Source organism: Python bivittatus, unplaced genomic scaffold (genome assembly GCF_059951505.1).
Source record: "Python bivittatus isolate LINGU-HERP-01145 unplaced genomic scaffold, Pbiv_v1 ctg000700_np1212, whole genome shotgun sequence".
NCBI lineage: Eukaryota > Metazoa > Chordata > Lepidosauria > Squamata > Pythonidae > Python > Python bivittatus.
In genome coordinates, this window is record NW_028277098.1 from 97,315,180 (window position 1) to 97,334,284 (window position 19,105).

Below are 19,105 nucleotides of genomic sequence, written 5' to 3' on the forward strand. Positions count from 1 at the left end.
ATTACAGTATTGTTTTCTGCCTGATCGTTTGCCTGGTGCCAATCCCTGCTTATCTGCAAGTGGGCTGCTGGAGAGATGTTGCAGTCTGTTTCCTTCCTAGGTTTTTGTCTTTTGAATGATGTGTAAATGTGATTTCTGTTTATTGGTGGCTGATTTGTCTAAATGCTAAGCTTCCAGGAATTCTCTAGCATTTTTGGAGTTGGCTTTGGATAAATAAATGCCTGCAAGCAAACAACCAAGCTCAGAGAGCACCAAGAACTCCACAGAACACTGAACTGAAGGAAGAATGGCCCTTTTCTGATTTGGATTTTCATCCTTCATCACTGGCACTTTTATGGATCATTTAACTATATCTGTAAAGTTGTATTTGATAAAAGTGCTGCTAATGATTTAGGACAATTGGTGCTGTTAGAGCAGGTAGGTATCAACCAAACCACGCTCCTTTCTTTAGAACGTTCTGAAACGTAAAACCTTAATATAAAGCTTTAAAGTATTTGCTTCTCAACAGGAACCCATCGATGAGCATATTATAAGTGGATTTCATAAGCTTCACTTGAAAGTTAATGTTGTGAAAAGGAAATAATGAATGATAATCACAGGTTATGCTGTTAAGGTGTAGGTGCCATTATCTTATTGTGTGTTGTGTCTATGCAGCATTCCTACCTTTTCCACAAAATTTCTTTAAGAGATCTCCGTATGTTTTGTCGAATCTGAGAATTAGGTTGCGACTGGTTGGCGCTTGCAGTTAGCTTTGCTTGTGGAGGCAAGGATGTTGTTGAAGAAGTGGAAGACATCATGGGTTTCTTAAGCCCTGCAACTGTGCTAGAGGGGGGAACTGGTTTTTTAGACATGGAAGATGCTCCATAGGACAAAGACGACTTTGAGGATGAGACAGTGCCTGAAGAAGGAGAACCTGTTGAAAGCGAAGACTTCTTAGGTATTACCCCTTTAAAACCTGCTGCTGAGTGTTTCAATGGAGGCTTAGTAAGTGATGAACTGGCAAATGGAGAGGGTTTCTTCGGAGGCAGACTTCTTGTTTGGGAAGACATGTGTTTCTCAACTGCAGAAGTTGGCCCAACAGTTTTCTTCGATGCCATAGAAGGCTCTCCTGGTTTATCCTCAATCTTCCGCTCTTCTTTATGTGCTGTTAACACCAAAAAAAAAAAGTAACATGCTAGCTAAATTGTAATAATTAATAATTTTTTAAACTTGTATGCTGCCTGACTCTCAACAATATTATGCATAAGTAGCACTTAGTAGGATTTAACAACTACATCCATGATTCTATAAACTTGAAGAATGATTTAGACTGATTTTGGTAAGGGAGATTTGATTAAATCAATGATTATAAGAGTTCATCTTTTGCTGGCTGTACTATACAAAAGAAGCATTTTACGTGAAAGGAACTACAAATGTAACTATTGGGCACAATACAGAACAGCAGGACAATGCTTGTATTATCTGCAATGTGTTGTTGGCTTTTTTAAAGTTGTTTTTAACTTGCAAGGCATAAAGATTGGAAAGCAAAATGTGACTATCTGGTCATTTAGCTCACATGCATTCCAGGAAAAAGGAAGAAAACTTAGATCTATTAGGTTGTAAAGGGATCCGCAATGTATAGATGTTGAATACCTGGTACAGATTATTATGGCCAACTTGTATCAATCAGAAAGGGAATAATTTTATAGCAAGAACACATTAAAACACAAAAAAATTCACAAATATTTTCACATTTCAACATAAAAGAGGCTCCATCTTCAAAGATTGCACACACAGATTGACATTAAGAGTTCAAATGAAAAGGAAGCATTAAACAAACATTCATATTCTCCAAGGCCTAATTCTTACTTCTCCTTCCTTTCCATAGTGTTACAAGACTGTTTTATTTCATCCCATATGGCCATTCTAATCTAAGCATACAGGCTGAATTTACAAGACACAGAATATAGACAGTCTTAATTATTTAAGCAATTGAAATGCTTATTCTGTCACCTTGAAATAATTAAAAATTAATTTTGCTGTCCCAGTAGGAAAGTTGCAAGAATATGGTACGCTGAGTAACTTTCTCCCTGTTATTGTCTCTAACAGTTTTACTATAATTTTAACAAATAGCAACCACAACATATACCACCCACTCTAGATAGTACTTTTAAATTGCATGGCTTAGTTTCTGCTTAAAAAGAAATTACAATATCCAAAGGTATAGGTAAACATAGTCAGCTGCTCAGAATCAGCTGAAGAAAGAAAAAGGCAAAAATCTGCTAATAAAAATACACAACCTGAGACATCCAGACTATTATGTTGATCGCTTATCATTTTACTGTACATTACCAAATACATAAATGTGATATCTAAAGAAACCCACTACATGAGAGAACATGGCATGCTGTATTCCCAGTTCATTAAAAAAAAAACCTTACAATCATGCATAGTGTAAAATGTTTTATTATTGAGTTACTGAAAATGTAGAAATCTGGTAGGCTTAATTGCTGCTGTTGTGTGCACAGCAAGAAGTTGCCATCTTGAGCCACAGAGATACAGAATAACATACAGAACTCTATGTTAATATTACACAAGCTGAGTAGGATCCAGAGAACACACCACGCATCATTTGTAGAGGTATGACACCAAGGACAATAGGAGACAAACTTATTATACTATTAATTTGCACAATTAGGTATTCAAAATCTGTTTTAATCCAGATATACCCATAACAGTGAGATTTGCTTTATTTTATAGACTCCTAAACAACATCTGCTTTATAAGAAGGCATAATTGAGCCTGAACAAAATTAGAAAATTGCTATCCTACCTTTGTTGGCAAGGATTCCTGATCAAACTAAGCTTGCCACAATGTGAAATTATTTCCAGTTATCTGCGTTAAGTCTTCTTGATAGTTAACTTTTTCAGTTCACTTGACCGAACAGAAAATTTGTAAAATACTATTTGAGTAGGTCAAGACTTCTACAAGGACCTCAATGGATAAACTGGATGTCCATGTCCTTATCAGATATAAGATTCTAACTTTAGATAGTCTTTTGACCAACAAATCCATGATAGTCACCTGATCTCTATTCTACTTCAAAGTATTTATTTTCAGTGACTTGGGGAAAAAAGCTACTTAGGTTCATACAGGGTACTTTTGAATTCCCTAGTGATATTTGTAATCCGAACTTGGTTTACTGAGCAGTTGTTATCCATGCCACAATTCAAACAAAGAGCCAATTTCTGAAGTTTCCTCCAGATCTGAAAATATTGTGCTGTGCAGGATCAACAATTCCATCCAAATAAATGCATTTATTGTACTGATTCATATTTCACTTTTTGTAAGCGACTGAATGGGGTTGACAAGAAAAAATTAAATATAAACTTAGAAAAGCAATTAAAACGACTGTTAAACTAACTTGATCTCTAAAGGCCTGGTTGAAGAGGATAATGCTGGCTGAAAACAGAAAGAATGGGCACTGAGTTCACTCCTGTTGGGAGCAGCAAGGCTCAAGTGTTTCCGAGTTCACAGATCTGGTTCATAATTATTTAGAACCTGATTAAATGGGCCTTGACAGATTAATCTCCATTTGGAAAAATCTGTGAAGCTATAGATCATTTATCACCTGTAATACTTCACTATACCAGCTATAAGGACAGAGATACATCATATTTATTGAACATGCAATCATTTTCATAACATGCTAGCACATATATGCTTTTAATAATGATTTTTGCTTACTAAGCGAAAGGATACCTGGTCCTTTTTCCATTCACGTTGCCAAACCCACAGCACAGAAACTTCAATTCAAAACCATCCATACACATAAAATAATCCTCCTCACAGAAACACTTAGTACTACTTTGCCAATCACAAATGGCCGGGGAGCTATCTTCACCTAGAAGCTACTCCATGAGATCCTGACTTTTGGAATGACTACTCAAAAGAACAATGTCACCAGCTTTCAGATCTCTTTGGAGTATATTAAGCATATTGAAGTTGCTGCATTTGCACGCATTGTACTCATGGTCTACATTAATCTTATTGCTCAACCCCAATACCATCAAACTATTCCAGTTACCTCTCCAGGAAACCATTGTTAGTAGAAACCAAAGATGGTATAGCCATGGTCAACTATACTGATTAGTTGAAATTATTATTCCCAACCAACATTACAATTAGGATTTTGGGCACTCATTTAGTTCCAGGAAAAGTCCTAGAATTGAAATGGCACACTATGCCTTGGTTGTGCTGTAACGGATTTAAGGTGAAAGTTCTCATTAATGTTCACCCATGTAAAATCACAATCTGTGCATGGGCTTACATATCACTGTAAGCCACTGTGCAACTGTTTTTAATTGAATGTGATGTTGAGTGCTTTGTCAGTGGATAAATCACAGTTCAAGGATAGTAAATCATGCCAAAATCATGTTGTTGGCTTACTGACTATAAACATGGGTTATGATGATGGGCTAACAGGACACTGAAGTTGCTTGTAGTTTTCTGTTCTCCCCAAACTTATTAATCAAGCACTTGATTCCCAACTAGGAAATTCATTCTGGCTTGTTTAAACACAGTACAGCCAGCTCCCAGAGTAGTTGTTGTTCTGTCCATACCTTCTCCCTGACACAACACATAGGCTTTCACATTTTGATTTTGGAATTGATGAACTATATATGCATCAGCTACATATGCACAACTGTTTGTGATATTTTGTGAGGCACAAGAAAAACATGTAATGCAAATTAGGAAGTTCATTCGTTTGTGCTTATTCTCTTGGCAATTATCAAATGCAGATAAGCTACAAAATCAAATTAAGAACCCACTTTACATCATGTCAGTTTCCATGGCTTAAGAATCAATATTGTGGAGCAATCTGTCATATAGTTTCCCCCCAGGTGTGTAATATCAGGTAACACCCATTTTGGATTGTGTTGATGTAGATTAAGGGTTGTCTATGCATGCCAACTTTATCCTGCTGCACTATCAGTTGAAATTTCATTATGAAAGTTGGCTGCCAATTGTTAGGCATGTGTAACTGCCAGCTGCCTCCAGGTCTCCAGTATAGAGAGCTCTGCCCAATCCTTAATGCAAGCATTGATTTGGGCATGCTGTGTGTTACTCATCAGTGGACGACGGCCATTGCCATTGAGCAAACATTAACTCTTCTCTCCCTTAATGCTCTCAGCCATTTCATAGCACTGTGGATGTGGCCAGAGATGTTATGTGAGGACTGTATCCCTCCACAAAACAGGACCAGCCTGCTTGACAGCAACACTTGGCCAGCCAGTGGCATCACCTTGCAACTCTACTGAATTAGTGTCCCCAAGATCAGCTGGTGACAGCAGCATAAGCACCTGATGCTATGTTAGCACACTCTAGTGACTGCCTCCCATCAGGAAATCTGCCTGTCAGGCCAGTAATTCAAGAAAACCAGGTCACTAGAAATCCAAATCTGATTATCGAAGTTCACAGGTAAATTTCAGTATCAATTGGAGTGGTTTCATTTTAGCACTTTTACATTCACCTTTTCTTTTTAAATAAAATCCAGTAAAATACAGGGCCAAAATTATTAAATACAATAGTTTGCAGTACTACCACTGGCATTTACGAACATGGAATAACTTAAAAGTTTAGATCACTTAATATTATTTGCTTAACTTTGTCGAAGTCTAAGAAGCAAATCAGTTTAGTTCTTTGCCCTTTGTTTCTGATGATCAGAGGAACAGAACATCCTTGAATATGCTTCACCAAGTCTGGGAAAGGCTTCCCAAAGTGGCAATGCCACCAGACACAGCCCTTTATTTTCTCAGAAAGTCTGTTCAAAGATTGTCATATTGGGGACGTTTGCAGCGTTCAGGAAACCCCAGCTATGTTTTAAACAGCTTCTATCCTTTACTTGGATGATTAAAAAAAAACCAAGCCAACCCTGACATTGCACTGGCAACACATACCTGATGAAATCATTAAAATACAGTTGAGAAGTGACTGGATTTTTTTATTTCTCAAGGGAAATTTGGTTGTTACAAATTGGTTGAGGCTACTTATAAAATATGTCCTACTAACAATAATAGGGATATCATGTGGGAGATTTAACACTTTTGCTTTACTATATATATGCTAAGCAATGTGATTTGTATTGGGCTTCTTTAAAATCTAGTTTTGAAACACAGGAATGGCACCCAGAACTTGCAATGATCCATTCTTAGCAAATGCCAGAACTATCCTTGGGAGTAATTTTGGCTAGCCATTTTTTTCTCCTTGCTAAGCCTGGAAGTCAGCAAAATCAGAGTTCCTTTCGATTCATTAACTCCAGCAGAAACTTTCCATTGTTCTGTTACTGCCACTGTAAGACTGAGCCCTGGCCCCAATCTGTATAGAGGCACTGAGGGGAAACTCCTAGAATCCTTGTATATGCAGAGGAAAGACCTTTGCAAGTCTTATGCATAGGAGATTTGAAGGTGGCTTCGTCTGAAATTCCTCAAATACATACCTCCATCGTATGTATTAAAGCTTGAGACACGAATCACCTGATACAGAACTATTGGAACTAGGCAGGTGTGAACCCGCCAAGTCCCTCGAAGTAGAAAGTGCCGAATGGCAAGGAATGTTTTAAGGAAAATCAACAGAGTTCTAACATGTTAAATAAAAGCATGCAATGTCATGAGGGAAGAGCCCAATCTTACTGGAAGAGGGAAGATGATGAAAGTCCCCACAGGAGAAATGAAATTCAGTGGGGATTGCTTTCCCCATGGGCTCGGCTCGACGGTTCTGCTGTTCCCCATCATTGTGCACTGCCGAGAGGAGAGGGAGCCCTCAGAAACAATGGTGCTAGGACAGGCACCCACTTCCCTCCCCCCTAGGTATTCAGGTCGGTGATCAACATCTTGGAAACAGCAGGGCAGGAGGAAAAAAACAGGCTGTATCTTCAAACACTATTCGTATGCGGGGAAAAAAAAAAAAACCAAACAAACCACCAAAGCAGATTAGGGCTCAGATTGCAGCCAAGCCTTTTGCGCTTCCATTCAGGGAATGAGGATGAGATCTTGAAAGACCAGCTGAGTAGCAGAGTTGGAGCCCAGAGGCGAGCACAAGAGGCAGCTGCGGACTTCAGCCTGGACCCAGTAATTGTGGGAAGGAAGCTCTCAGGCTTGAAGGTGGAGGGAGGAAAGGAAGGATTTATGATGCGATTCATGCCGAAGTCCAATGGTGATTGTCCCTCCCAAGACTCAAGAGGATGCCGGGGTGGACACCTGACCAGGAATAGCATAAGGGGGATTCCATCCTACCGCAACCAGCATAAATTAGCATGATTATTTCCATTCAGACTAGACAACTCCAATCTATCTGAGCAACAGAAAGGGGGGGGGGCAAGTAAAACTATTTCAGTCTGACATTTGAGCTGACAAATCATGAATTATGAAAGTGACATTTACTACATTTACGGTGCCTAGGAACAATGAAAAGAAAGGCCAATTTTTCCTTTAGAGTAAATGGCGCAGTGGGTGAACAGTGGTCAACTTCCAGAGAGAGATGACTTCAAAAACAGCTTTTCCCGTTCAGGAAAAGAAGCAACTTGGGAACTTGTGTTGAATCAGTAAGGGATTCAAGACACAGAGCGATCCACTTCCCTGCTGAAAGTCATTTAACTTTGGAAAGACGAGTGAATTCTTGAAGAGTAATTCTATTGTTAACATTTTAAACAAAGATGTTTGAAAGCAACAGTGCAATCTTCTAAAGGAATGACTGTTAACTCTTCCGAAGTCTTATCAAAAGCAGAAAGTCACATTGGATTAACGGAAAGAAATGCAGTTGAATTGACTCTTATTAAAGCAACAGCTCAGAGCTTCAAGTCTCCTACAGACATTTATTTTTATTGTTTGAAGTATACGGTAGTAACCAACCTTTTAAGCAAACGTGACACAAATCCAAAGAATGAAAGTGTGTCACTCTAATGTACTTTATAAGCCGGTATTGAATTAACACTTGGGGGGGGGGGGTTGGCCAACAGCCAAGATTTTCTCCAAACATCTGCCAAATTTCTTGTCCAGCAATGACAGAAATGTCTGTTGTTCATGTCATTTATGGCACTTGATGCAGAGTCTGGTCAGTTGCACTTCAGGATGGGTGAAACTTAATTATGAGTGGGGTTCTTAGGTGAAAAATAAAGAAGGGGGGGAATCCTTTCTATTACTTATAATCCAGGGAATTCCTTAAGATCAGAAATGCATAATTACATCCTCTCATAGAAGAGGCATGGAAAAACACTGACTGTGAATGGTAGTTTTTAATGTGACAGCAGGAGAATGGGAAATAAAATATTTAATTGTAAGGAATTAATGTAAGATTACAATTAAGCTTAATTTAATGTATTCATCTAGTTTGGTTCTGGCCCTGTCCTCTTTATGGAACTCACCCTCCCAGCATGTTATTCAAGGTCCCAGTCCTAAGTTCACCCCAGCCCCAAACTGTGCATTCCTGGGTTAGAGGCATAGGTGTCCCCCCTCTAAGTTTGCACCAACGGGAGGGCTGGTTTAATCTGGTTTGAGCCGATGGGGATCACACTCTGTTTCTCTCTCGTTCCTTGCAGGAAGCAGACTATGACTGCCCCAGGACAAGGGTTTGCACTCTCAGGACCGCTACGGAAAGAACTGCTGCAAAGGAATGCACTGGACACTTGCAGTTGTGACTGTCTCGCTGCATTTCAGTGCTGTGGTCAATTAGGACTCAACTAAATGTGACCACCTCGCCTCTTTCTGCACTCCCATGCCTTCTCCCTGTTCCTTATTTTCAGCAGTTTGGAAGTTTGTTGCTCCTGCTTCCAATTAACCAGTGTTACCCATCTGTTCTAGCTACGGTTACAGCTCTTTTCCAAGGCCTAGAAAAGACCCCAAAAGGTCACCCTTGCATTTTCCTGATTTTTCACCAACTTTCAGGAAAAGACAAAGCAGAGAAAACTGCCATCCTAACTTATCCCAATGTTTTAAAAGTGGGTAGCTTAAATAAGTGTATTTCAAACCGTTAGCCATAAAAAAAAAAAAGAGTCACAATTCTGAGCTTATGCAATAGGAAAATTGTGGTGAATTGAAGCAGGAGCTGCATGGAAATGAAAACTGTGTAGTTGGAGGATTGGAGAGAGTTTAGTGTGACCCCAGAATATCCCAAAGTCAGACACCAACCCAGTATCACTAGTTCATCCTTACAAAGGTAAATCGACATTGTAACACTTAAGCATATACAGTCCAAAAGGGCCTGAATGTTTGTTGGCTAACATCCACAATAGATTTAATCTACAACTGAAACCTCCCCCTTTGACTGAAAGAAATGTGGTGGCTCTCAATTTTTCACAAAAATAAGCCTTTTCAAAATCAAAGGGAAAGGCTTCACTTTCCCCAGATGTGATGGCAGTGCCATAATCTGATTTTACATTACTAGATGATCCCACTGTAATAGTTGCAATAACGCAACCCAGAATCTTAAAGTATTTGGGCTCCCCCCCCCGAAATTTAGTTCTTTGACACTGTTCTTGAAGTTTTCCCCGAGAAAGGAAGCATGCTGCTTTTGTTCTGGCATTTACTAACAGTGTGCGTATTTGCATTCCAGCACACAGTGGGGATGAAGGGGGTGGTATGGTCAACATGAAGGTTTTAGGTTTCTAAAGTGCAAAATACAAAGGATGAGGTTTTATCCTTGGCTGTGACACAGGTTATCATTGTCAGTTCTCAAGTAAATGATTTTTCACTTAGAAGTTGCATTTCTGTACAGCCTAGCCAACAAAAAGGAGTACACAGGGCTTGTGTATATAATACAAAAAATCTCTTTAAATAGACTTCCCTGTAACATGAACACCCTAGCAGACCAGCTGACTAGCAGACTTAGGAGTGCTGTACCCAACTACTCCTATGCTCAGGGCTCAATTCAATTATTTTTATTTTGATAACTATATAAAACAAAATAATATACTTTAGGGAGATTAGCACACTATGAGCATGCTTGCAACTTGCTATACAATTTAGTACTTTTAAATATGCTTTTTCGAGAGGAAATCATTTTAATTATCAGTTCCATGGCATTACTTGGGCTTCGCTTACAGTAAAACAGCTCTTAAATCCCATTAAATCAGCTAGTCTGTTTATTTAAACTGAGGGAAGGGGATAATCTTTCAGCTTCCAGTCAATGCTTTACAAGTATGCAACTGCATCTGTGTTAACAGCCTGACAAACTCATGCCATGAAGTTTTTCAACTTCAGAAAGCACCCCACCCCTTTCATGGGGTGTGTGGATTACACGATCACTTTGGGGCTCTGGGCATTAAGCAGAGCAGCAGGAGGGTAGTCAAGAGAGACGTAGAGATAGCCTTTTCAATATAGCTGTTGCAGATGGAGATTTATTCATCCTGTTGCACTTTAGAGAAATATGCTATTTTCCATCAAAATAATTAGCACAAGAATTTTAACTGAGAATTATTGTCATGTCCTAATTGACGCATCGTAAATGTGCACCCAAAGCTGAGAATGGTTTAGGGGAGAGGGGAAAGACGGCCATCATCAAGTTTCCTTCAACTGATACTTCAATTCTGGAACTTCCGATACTCATTTGTAATTCTCATTTTGTGACATCACCTTGTGCAATAGATGTTCCAGCCATAGAAAAAGCCTACGTAGTCACGGTAGTGCAATGCCAAGATGAACAGCAGACAGGCTGCCAGTTTCAAAGCATCTTCTTGATGCAGGGCCCAGATTAACTTAAGCTGATTGGCTTTAAACGGCAAAGAAGGGCAGAAAGGTCCTGCTCAGCTCCCTTCTTTTCCACAGCCAAATAATTCCATTGTGAGAATTGTTGCTACATCTGAACCTGACAATATTGAATGGTTGGAAAGGATTTGAAGATCCAGTATTAACCTTTCAAGGGGAGAGATATCTTCCTCTAAATTTAACTTCCTTTCCTCCTGAAAAAGCAATGACCCAGAGCTGGATTTGCACTGATCTTTGTGGAGAACCACCACAAAAAGAACTGAAGAACACTTAGTCACGATAATCAGCTCATTCTTACGTCTGCTTCCTTGCATGAGATCCCTCTTCCTGGAGTGGCAGATCCGATTCCTAGAAGTTTCATCGCTATGATGGCATATCCCATGGAGAGAAAGCACATGGCCTCTTAGTTACATGCTGAAGACATATGAGTAACACGGTCTCCCATGCTGAGGCAGACCTGTGCACAATCCATGGATACAGTCCACAAGGTGGTGTTGAATTAAAGCCCATACCTGGTTTGTGGGTGTTATAATTACTACTTCTGCATAAAATGACTGTCACGAGTAGGGACTGGTATATGAATACTTTTGAGTCAGTACACAACTGAATGTACTGTAACATATTATGCCCATTTTGAGGAGCAGAGGCAGCGTTCATATTTAAGCCATGTCCTATCTATATCACCCTCAGATTCACTGAAGACAAATTTCTTAAATATCATTAAAATATGTATTGTCGAAGGCTATACATCATAATGAAGGCCAGCCATCATTAAAATACTTTTAGGGTTGGGTAAATGTTAAGATTAAAAATATTTTTGATCTTTGTATAGAAGCAGTAGCTTACAGGCTACAAAAGGGCAGAATTTGGGTATCATTCCCAGCATGAGTTTACTTAAGATTTTATCCCTCACTGAAGTGCAAAAATGCAGAGGTACTTCCTTACTGCTACATATTGCTCCTAACTTTGCTCCTGTCTTTTCCCATTACATAAATTCTCAATTAAATCCAAATGCCTAACCTATTCCAAGGTGAACAGGATAGGTTAAGCATTTTGTGGATTGAGATGAGATTGTAATTATCCTTAATCTTACATTTGAATATGGCTAACTTACTCCGCTCACAGAACATTCCTAGAATTATGTTATCTGAAACAATAAAAACAAACTTACAAGTAAGTGCAGTGGACACTATTAATATCCCGGAAAGGAAAATCAAAACAGCTACTTTTGGAGTGAACAAGCCTCACACTATGCCAGAAATCATGCTTTACAAACCATACTACTTCAATTCACACAATAGGCTAAGCCCACAGCAAGCAAATTCTATTTCAGCTTACTGTGGGGTGTGTGTAGTCTTAGTTTTCTGTTTCAGATGGAATCAGGGCAAGGAAACCAGAAAAAATAAACAAACCTGAGCATAAATCTAAGTGTCTTGCTGATATAACTACTGCCGTTATTCTAAACTATATAGGAACTGTATGTGCACTAAGTCGGGCCAATTTGAATTCCGCTATTTCAATCTCTTCAGTAAAATATATATTAGTAGCAGACCTGGTGACATGTTATTGATCAACTGACCAGCACACAGAACTGCTTTTTACAAAGGCTTCCCACATAATCTGAAAACCAGCAACAGTGCAAAGGTGAAGTGAGAACAGAGGCAAGGGCCAAAAGAGTGTGGTAGGGTAGACACTGCACCACCATTCCCCCTCAACTTAAAACTAAGTTGCTTCTGTTGGTGTATAAGAGGCTGGGAAAGGCCAATGAGATCCTGCAATTCAGAGCATTGAACCTTCCAAAGCACTCGTGAAATGGAACCACAAACAAGGGGGTTTGGTAATATAGGAAAGAGGACTTAAATCTCACTTGGGGGATCGCTTCCCATCTATCTTCAGGATTTTCAGTGTGAGATTTATAAACGTCGGCTGAGATTCTGCACACCAATTGACTTACAAAATAAAACAACTTATTACGTTGATTTCTGGGAAGAGATGTTAATTATCCATCTGAAATGATTTGCAATATTCTAATGATTTCCACAATAGCTGGTTCACAGGAATCTTGTGTTTCTTATCCCCAGATGTCCATTCTGTAAAGCTGGGAGTATTGGGAGAAATATGCAGCAGACTAAAACCTCTAGAGGTCTTATTTCAATTCTGCTACACCCAGGAAAAATCAAACAGCTCACAGTGCTGAGAATTTTGAATTCCTCTGCAACCCCCTTCTCAAAAGTGAGCCAAGATTGTTCTTGTACTGTACGTTTACCTTCCGGTGAATGAAATACTGAAATGCAGGCTAAGCTAATGGACTACAAACAGATGCAGAGCCCTTCAAGTGCTGATACACTGCGCAGATTGCTTTTTTGCCATGTTGCTATGATTTGGTTGAAGTTGACATTTTCCTCTTTTGTTTTGGCATCTAAGAGCACGAATGTGTTTAATTAAATGTGGTAACAGTTGACTTCCCACAACTTTTTATTATTTATGTACTGACAACAGTTATAGAATTATAAAATTGTATTGTTCTATTTTAACACAGGTTTTTAATGATCTGTACACACATGGAATGAAATATATTCCTAGAGGAATGATTAAACCATGGGGACCAAGATACTTAAAACCCATCCAAAATGAGAAAATATGAGCTTGAACTCTTGCCGAAGGGGTATTTTACTCACAAAAGGAAGCCCACTCCATGCACTTCTATTTACCTGAAAAACAACCTAAGACAAACAAATGGTGTAGACACTCTACAAAGTTACTTACCGCAAACAGCAGCTTTTCATATTGCGTCTGCATGGGCACTGTATTAGAAGACGCACATCACATTGCAGAGCCCAACTCCTATAGCAGCATGCTTGAAAAGGATGTAAATATCTCTTGCAACCCTAACATTTAGTTTCTGCAGATGTCACCCACACCTACCTCAACTGCTGATTTATCAGAGATTGGAGGAAGATATTGCTACACATATGCTTTTAATGCAGCAGTTAACTATATCCTCTCACCAGCCTCATCAAATTTGAAAGCAACACCAGTTTTAAATATCAGGCACAATATTTGACGAGAGATTATCAGATTCATGCCCAGATTTCCTTATAAAAAGCACAATGAAAGAGACGTGTAGGAGCCCAGTTCCACACCACTCATGTTCATTCTTGATTCAGGTCAGCTTCAGTTGTTTTCATCTCTAATTGGAACAAATGGAACCCATAACTGTTTGCTACTGCATACAATCAGGATTTGATTTCATGCCCTTGCATCAATGCATTGCTACTAAAAAAAAAAAAAAAAAAAGGGCATCAACTTCTCTATACTTCATCCACCTTTAGAACATTAGAGAAAAAGGACTTTACTTTTCTGGCCCCTCCAACAGGGAGGTGGTTGCACTTGCGTATCAAATTAGATATAAGCTATTACTATAGCTTTATGTCCAAGTTTCCCACAGGCTCTCAAAAATAGTAAACCTGTTTTCAAGTCAACTGGATGAATGCAAGGGGTTGCATGACTTTTACCAAACATGTCATCAGTGTCTTACTAAAGGCAGGAAAGGAATCCCAGTTTTCACAATGCTGTTCCCCCGAATCATTCAAGACAACACCAATCACAAAACACCCAACTGGTGCATCTTGGGCTGAAAGTCTAGAACTTATCTAGGAATTTAACTTATATGTCTTCCTTGAATATTCAAAATCTCAGTTGTTGGCCTGTGGGGTAAGAATGATCTACGTGCTTTTCTTTCCCACCCCCAGCGCAGATCTGTGTGTGATTCTGCAGCTTGTACACTCCGCCCCCAATATCTGGTGCAGCCCACCGCTTAAATCTTCTCGGGCAGGTCTTGAAGATGCTGCTCCACGGAGGGCCTCTTCAGCTCCCGTTCACTGCTTTCAGGCACAACGGAAGCCACCGCAGCACCCTGGATCTGATTCTTTGCCTCTAATACTGGATATACGATACACCAGCATGGAGGACCCCTTTTACTTGCGGGGGGAAGGAGGTGGAAGATTTCTAATGAGTTATTCAGCCAGCTTAAGAAAACGATAAAAACAAAACATATTATATGTAGCAATAATGTTCAGCATTTGATTAAAAAAGGCTGGAAAGGACAACACAAAGGAGCCTCAAATAATCAGAGTGTTCCTGATAAAGGTACTGGGCCAATCCATCCATTCCCTCTGTTCCCCAGTGACCTCATTTCGATGAGAACTTAACCCTGATTCTTTTAATTCCATAAAGTACTGTGTTTTAATCATCTTTACTTAATATCAATCTTTGCCTGAAACTTTGTACTCTGCCTGTAGTGCTCCGGGACGCAAAACTTTTAGCCATTTAGCTGAAAAGTCCGACTGATTAAAAACTCTCCCTTCCCAGCAATGTTCCTCTTTTGTCTTACAAATTTCAAATGAACAAATTCTATGTGACTGGAAAACAGATTTGGCTTCCTTGATCTTACATGTTCAAGGTGCCTCCTTACTGTTAGATGCAGGATTGTAATGGTTTTTTTTTAACATCTGAATATTCAAGCTATGCCTTGAGAACCTTTCCTACCAAATTATAATCACTGTAAATTCCAATTATAAAGGTAAATGTATGGTAGCACTTCGACACCACCTCTGATTTTCAATACAAATTAACAAAGGCAACTCAACTGTTTCTAAACTGCTTTCAGAAATAAAAATTATGTACTCTTAGGTCTTAATTATGCACAAAGCAGAATACTGTGTTTGTACTTAAATGCTACATAACTCAGAGCTACTGTATGTCCTAATGTAAGATTCATTCAGTCTCTAGAGTATTTTCTGTCAGAGCACAGTATCTTGTAAGTCCTCTGTACAGGACATTTTGATATGCAAACCACAACAGAGAGCAAGGTGCTGCTTACCTGCCCCCGATTTTTCTGAAAAGCACACCTGATGAGATGTCCACTAACTTCAGTGCACAAGGCTTTTTCAAATGGCAAAGTTAACTACAAAAGCAGCTATATATGCAGTGATGCTAAAAGGGTCAGAATGTTTACCCCTTGCTTCTCCAATGAAGACTGACTTAACTTGGATTAGCACAATAATTTGATCCTTTTGTTTAAAATAATTTTGTAATTATTTCACCCTGTGAAGGGCTTACTTCCTATTCTTGACTGCATGATGTTTTTACTTTATCTGGCTGCTTATAAGCCCCTAATTCTTTTCAGTTTTTCTATAAAAAGAAAAACCACAACAGCTTTTAAACTATTTAAAAACATTCACTGCAATTCTTTCTTTGCTTTATATAGCTACCCATCTCACTTTTACGGGACTCCAGGCAGCTACTGGTTCCTGACTCTAGTCATACAACTAAATCCCCTTTTTTCTTGGGACTAAGAAAAAGAGGTGTGAAATGATGCATTCATATTAAAGGTTAATGTTCTGATTCTGGCCAGCCAGAATCAAAGTAATGAGAACAGCAGAATATAAGAAATTTATCTTTTTTACCCAGTGGGTGCCACAAGATCCATCCTTGGGATATATTGGCTGGATTTCCAATTAAGGTTTATTACCATGTTATGATTTTGTCTATTATTTTGATTCTCAAGACCACCCTTTTTGTGACTACATTTGTCCTGAGGCCATGTCAAAGGCTAGGAAACAATGCACCTTCCGAATGGGACGGTAAATGAAACATCTTACTTCATTCACTAATGAGGCAGAATGAAGCACAGCGCCTGAAATGCTAATACAAAATAAACCACAGATATAATTACAGCAGGTACAAGGTGTGCCTCACTGGCTTTGCTTTTATGGTGCAGCTGTGTTAGTATTCTGAAATTCTATTCTCTAATCTCATCTGCATAAAGATGTTATACATTTGTTTGATATAAATTCCAGAACTGTGGAATGCCTTGGGAGTTGGTTTTAGATATAAGGAACTTACATTCAAGATCTGGTTTAAATAAATAATTCACTGCCTCTTGTATTGCAAAGGATATTATTATGAGATATTCTCTGGCTAAATTAACCCCAAATCGCAAATGTTACCTGCCCTTTCATAACCCTTCATAACCCTTTCTTAATAACTTCATAATTAAACAACACTTTTAAGCTAAATTCAAAACAGAATTTGGCATTGCAGACTTAATCATTGGGCTGACGCAATATTATGCTGAAACTGTTCTCCCTTCTTCTCTCCCAAATGCACTATTGGCTTCCCTTCATCTACTAGAAAAGAATGGGTTTTTCTTTTATATGGTGCTTTTCCTCTCCAAGTACTATATGTGAGACTACTAGAGTTATCTGTAATTCTTCTCATTTGAAACTCCCTCAAGAACAATATTGTCTGATGGCCTGGAGTACACAATGTCTCCCTAGATGTCTTCTTGAGGCCATCGACCAAAAATCTGGAACATCTAGAATTAAGAACTAGGTTGCATGAGAGTTAGCTCAGCTGGACAATATGTTTCCAAGACCTAACAACTAATTAAGATTAAAGATAAAAGTCTTTTTTCTCTCAAAAAAAAACAAAAACAAAAACAAAAAACCCTGAAGCCCAGATATTACAGCGGAGATCTTCCCAACTACCTGGGGACATTAGTACCCACTTTAGGTACAAAGCAGAAGACGCACATTTTAAGTTATTTTAGACATTTGTGAACAGTAAACACAGATGCAAAAGCAATTGGAACCAAGTACTGTGACATGGCCATTAACACCAAATGCTGCGCTGAACTTACCCTTTTCTACAACATGGCTGTGTCTTTCAAAGGCTGAAAGGCATATAAATCAGATTGCTGTGTGTGGCTATTGAGATCCAATCATACTCCATTAGGTGATGAACCATCACCTGGACTTCTGTGTATGGTTAATTCATATTGTACTCACTCTACATAATACTAACCATTGATTTCTAACTACAAATATTCCATAACTCTCCTACAAAACCAAGAGGAAGGAGTAACTCATTCTTGGATAACTTCAATCACTGCAGGATAATGGGGTTGATTTAATGTACACATTTGTATTTGGTAGCTGGAAGGGACATAAAGAACTTCAAGACAGTAATTAACTTACCTTCAAAATCAAGCCAAAATGTCTTCTTAAGATGGTGAAAAGTTTTTCACTAAGCATAAACTGAATTGCATTCACTTCTATGTCTGACAGCAACAATAAAAGCCAGACCCAACTACAGATCTCCTTTTTACTTACAAAATTTTAGAAAAAGACTCAAATTTTGTTATTATCCTACTTACTACAACATTTATATGAAAAATTGTTAGTACCTGAACTGCCCAGCAAATAAATAGTTCTGAGAGGAGCAGGAAGAAAGCCTATGTATGCTGGGAAAACAAGTGGTTGCTTTCAGGCTGCTGATGTATCAAAATTACTAATATGCATAGGGAAGAGACCAATTACTTTTGGAGATTTTTAACTGCTCATCTGAATTAATGAAAAGACTGAGAACAATTGCTTGGTGTTGGACTGGAAGACCTCCAAGGCCCCTTCCAACCCTATGATCCTATGACACTTCTATACAGAGTTTAAAATAAGGGTTCAAGATTCACAAGCCTTAGAAACAAAATCCTTCGTCCATGTATGACAGTCAAGCAAGAATCGTAAATATGGAGGGCTACACCCCACAATTGAAGGGGAGCAGGAAGATGTACTCGATGGCTTCTCCTCAAGCCTGGGAGCTCCATTCCTCCAGGGGGTCCACCAAAGCCATCTTCCAATGGTTATAAAGATGTAGCCAACCTCAGCCTTCAGAGGTTATGGAAAAGATGAAGTCATTTCTGTTGCATGCCCAGAACTTTCTATCAAGGTTCACATTGACTCAACTGATATACAACAAATAAAAAACACAGAAATCCAGACCGCAGACTGTAACATATTTAAACAGAAAGATGAAAAGTTCCTAAAAGAAGAATGATCTTACATTATCAAGCATTCATCTACTTACCTTCATAAGCTAACAAGATGTTAAAGATATTCATATACAAGGTGAGAATTCTCTGCCTACTTTTCCTGTTTTGATGAGAGCTTATATGGCAAGCAGCTTTCGTATTTAAAAAAAAAAGTGAAAAACAAAAACAAGCATCTGGATTTATGCTAGGCTTCTGGCAGCACTTCAGGAAATTTATTTTCTTGGTAGGAGCTTTCTCCTCAAAACTGACAAAAAAGCGTGTTTGCGTAAAGATGTAAATTGAGGGTTCAAAACCCTTAAAAGCCTTTAAGTTCTGACATTTCTAATTCAAAATCCAAAAGAATAACAGGGGCCAATCTTAACGGTAGATACAATTACTCCATACATTACATAATTTTATGCAAAGGAAAAAAATTATTTCACCTACCTTCTGTTAGAACATAGCTATCGTCAATGAAGAACATAAAGAAAACTAT

General features: G+C 38.7%; 1 protein-coding gene across 4 annotated transcripts in view; it reads right to left on the reverse strand.

Moving 5' to 3' along the window:
• Positions 1-19,105, reverse strand: part of DIDO1 (death inducer-obliterator 1) — a 68,182-nt gene that overhangs the window by 21,094 nt on the left and 27,983 nt on the right. For all 4 annotated transcript variants that reach the window (XM_088154342.1, XM_088154345.1, XM_088154344.1 and 1 more), the window contains one exon: positions 664-1,144. In XM_088154342.1, coding sequence (XP_088010468.1) covers positions 664-1,144 — 481 coding nt within the window. The remainder of the gene's footprint in view (positions 1-663; positions 1,145-19,105) is intronic.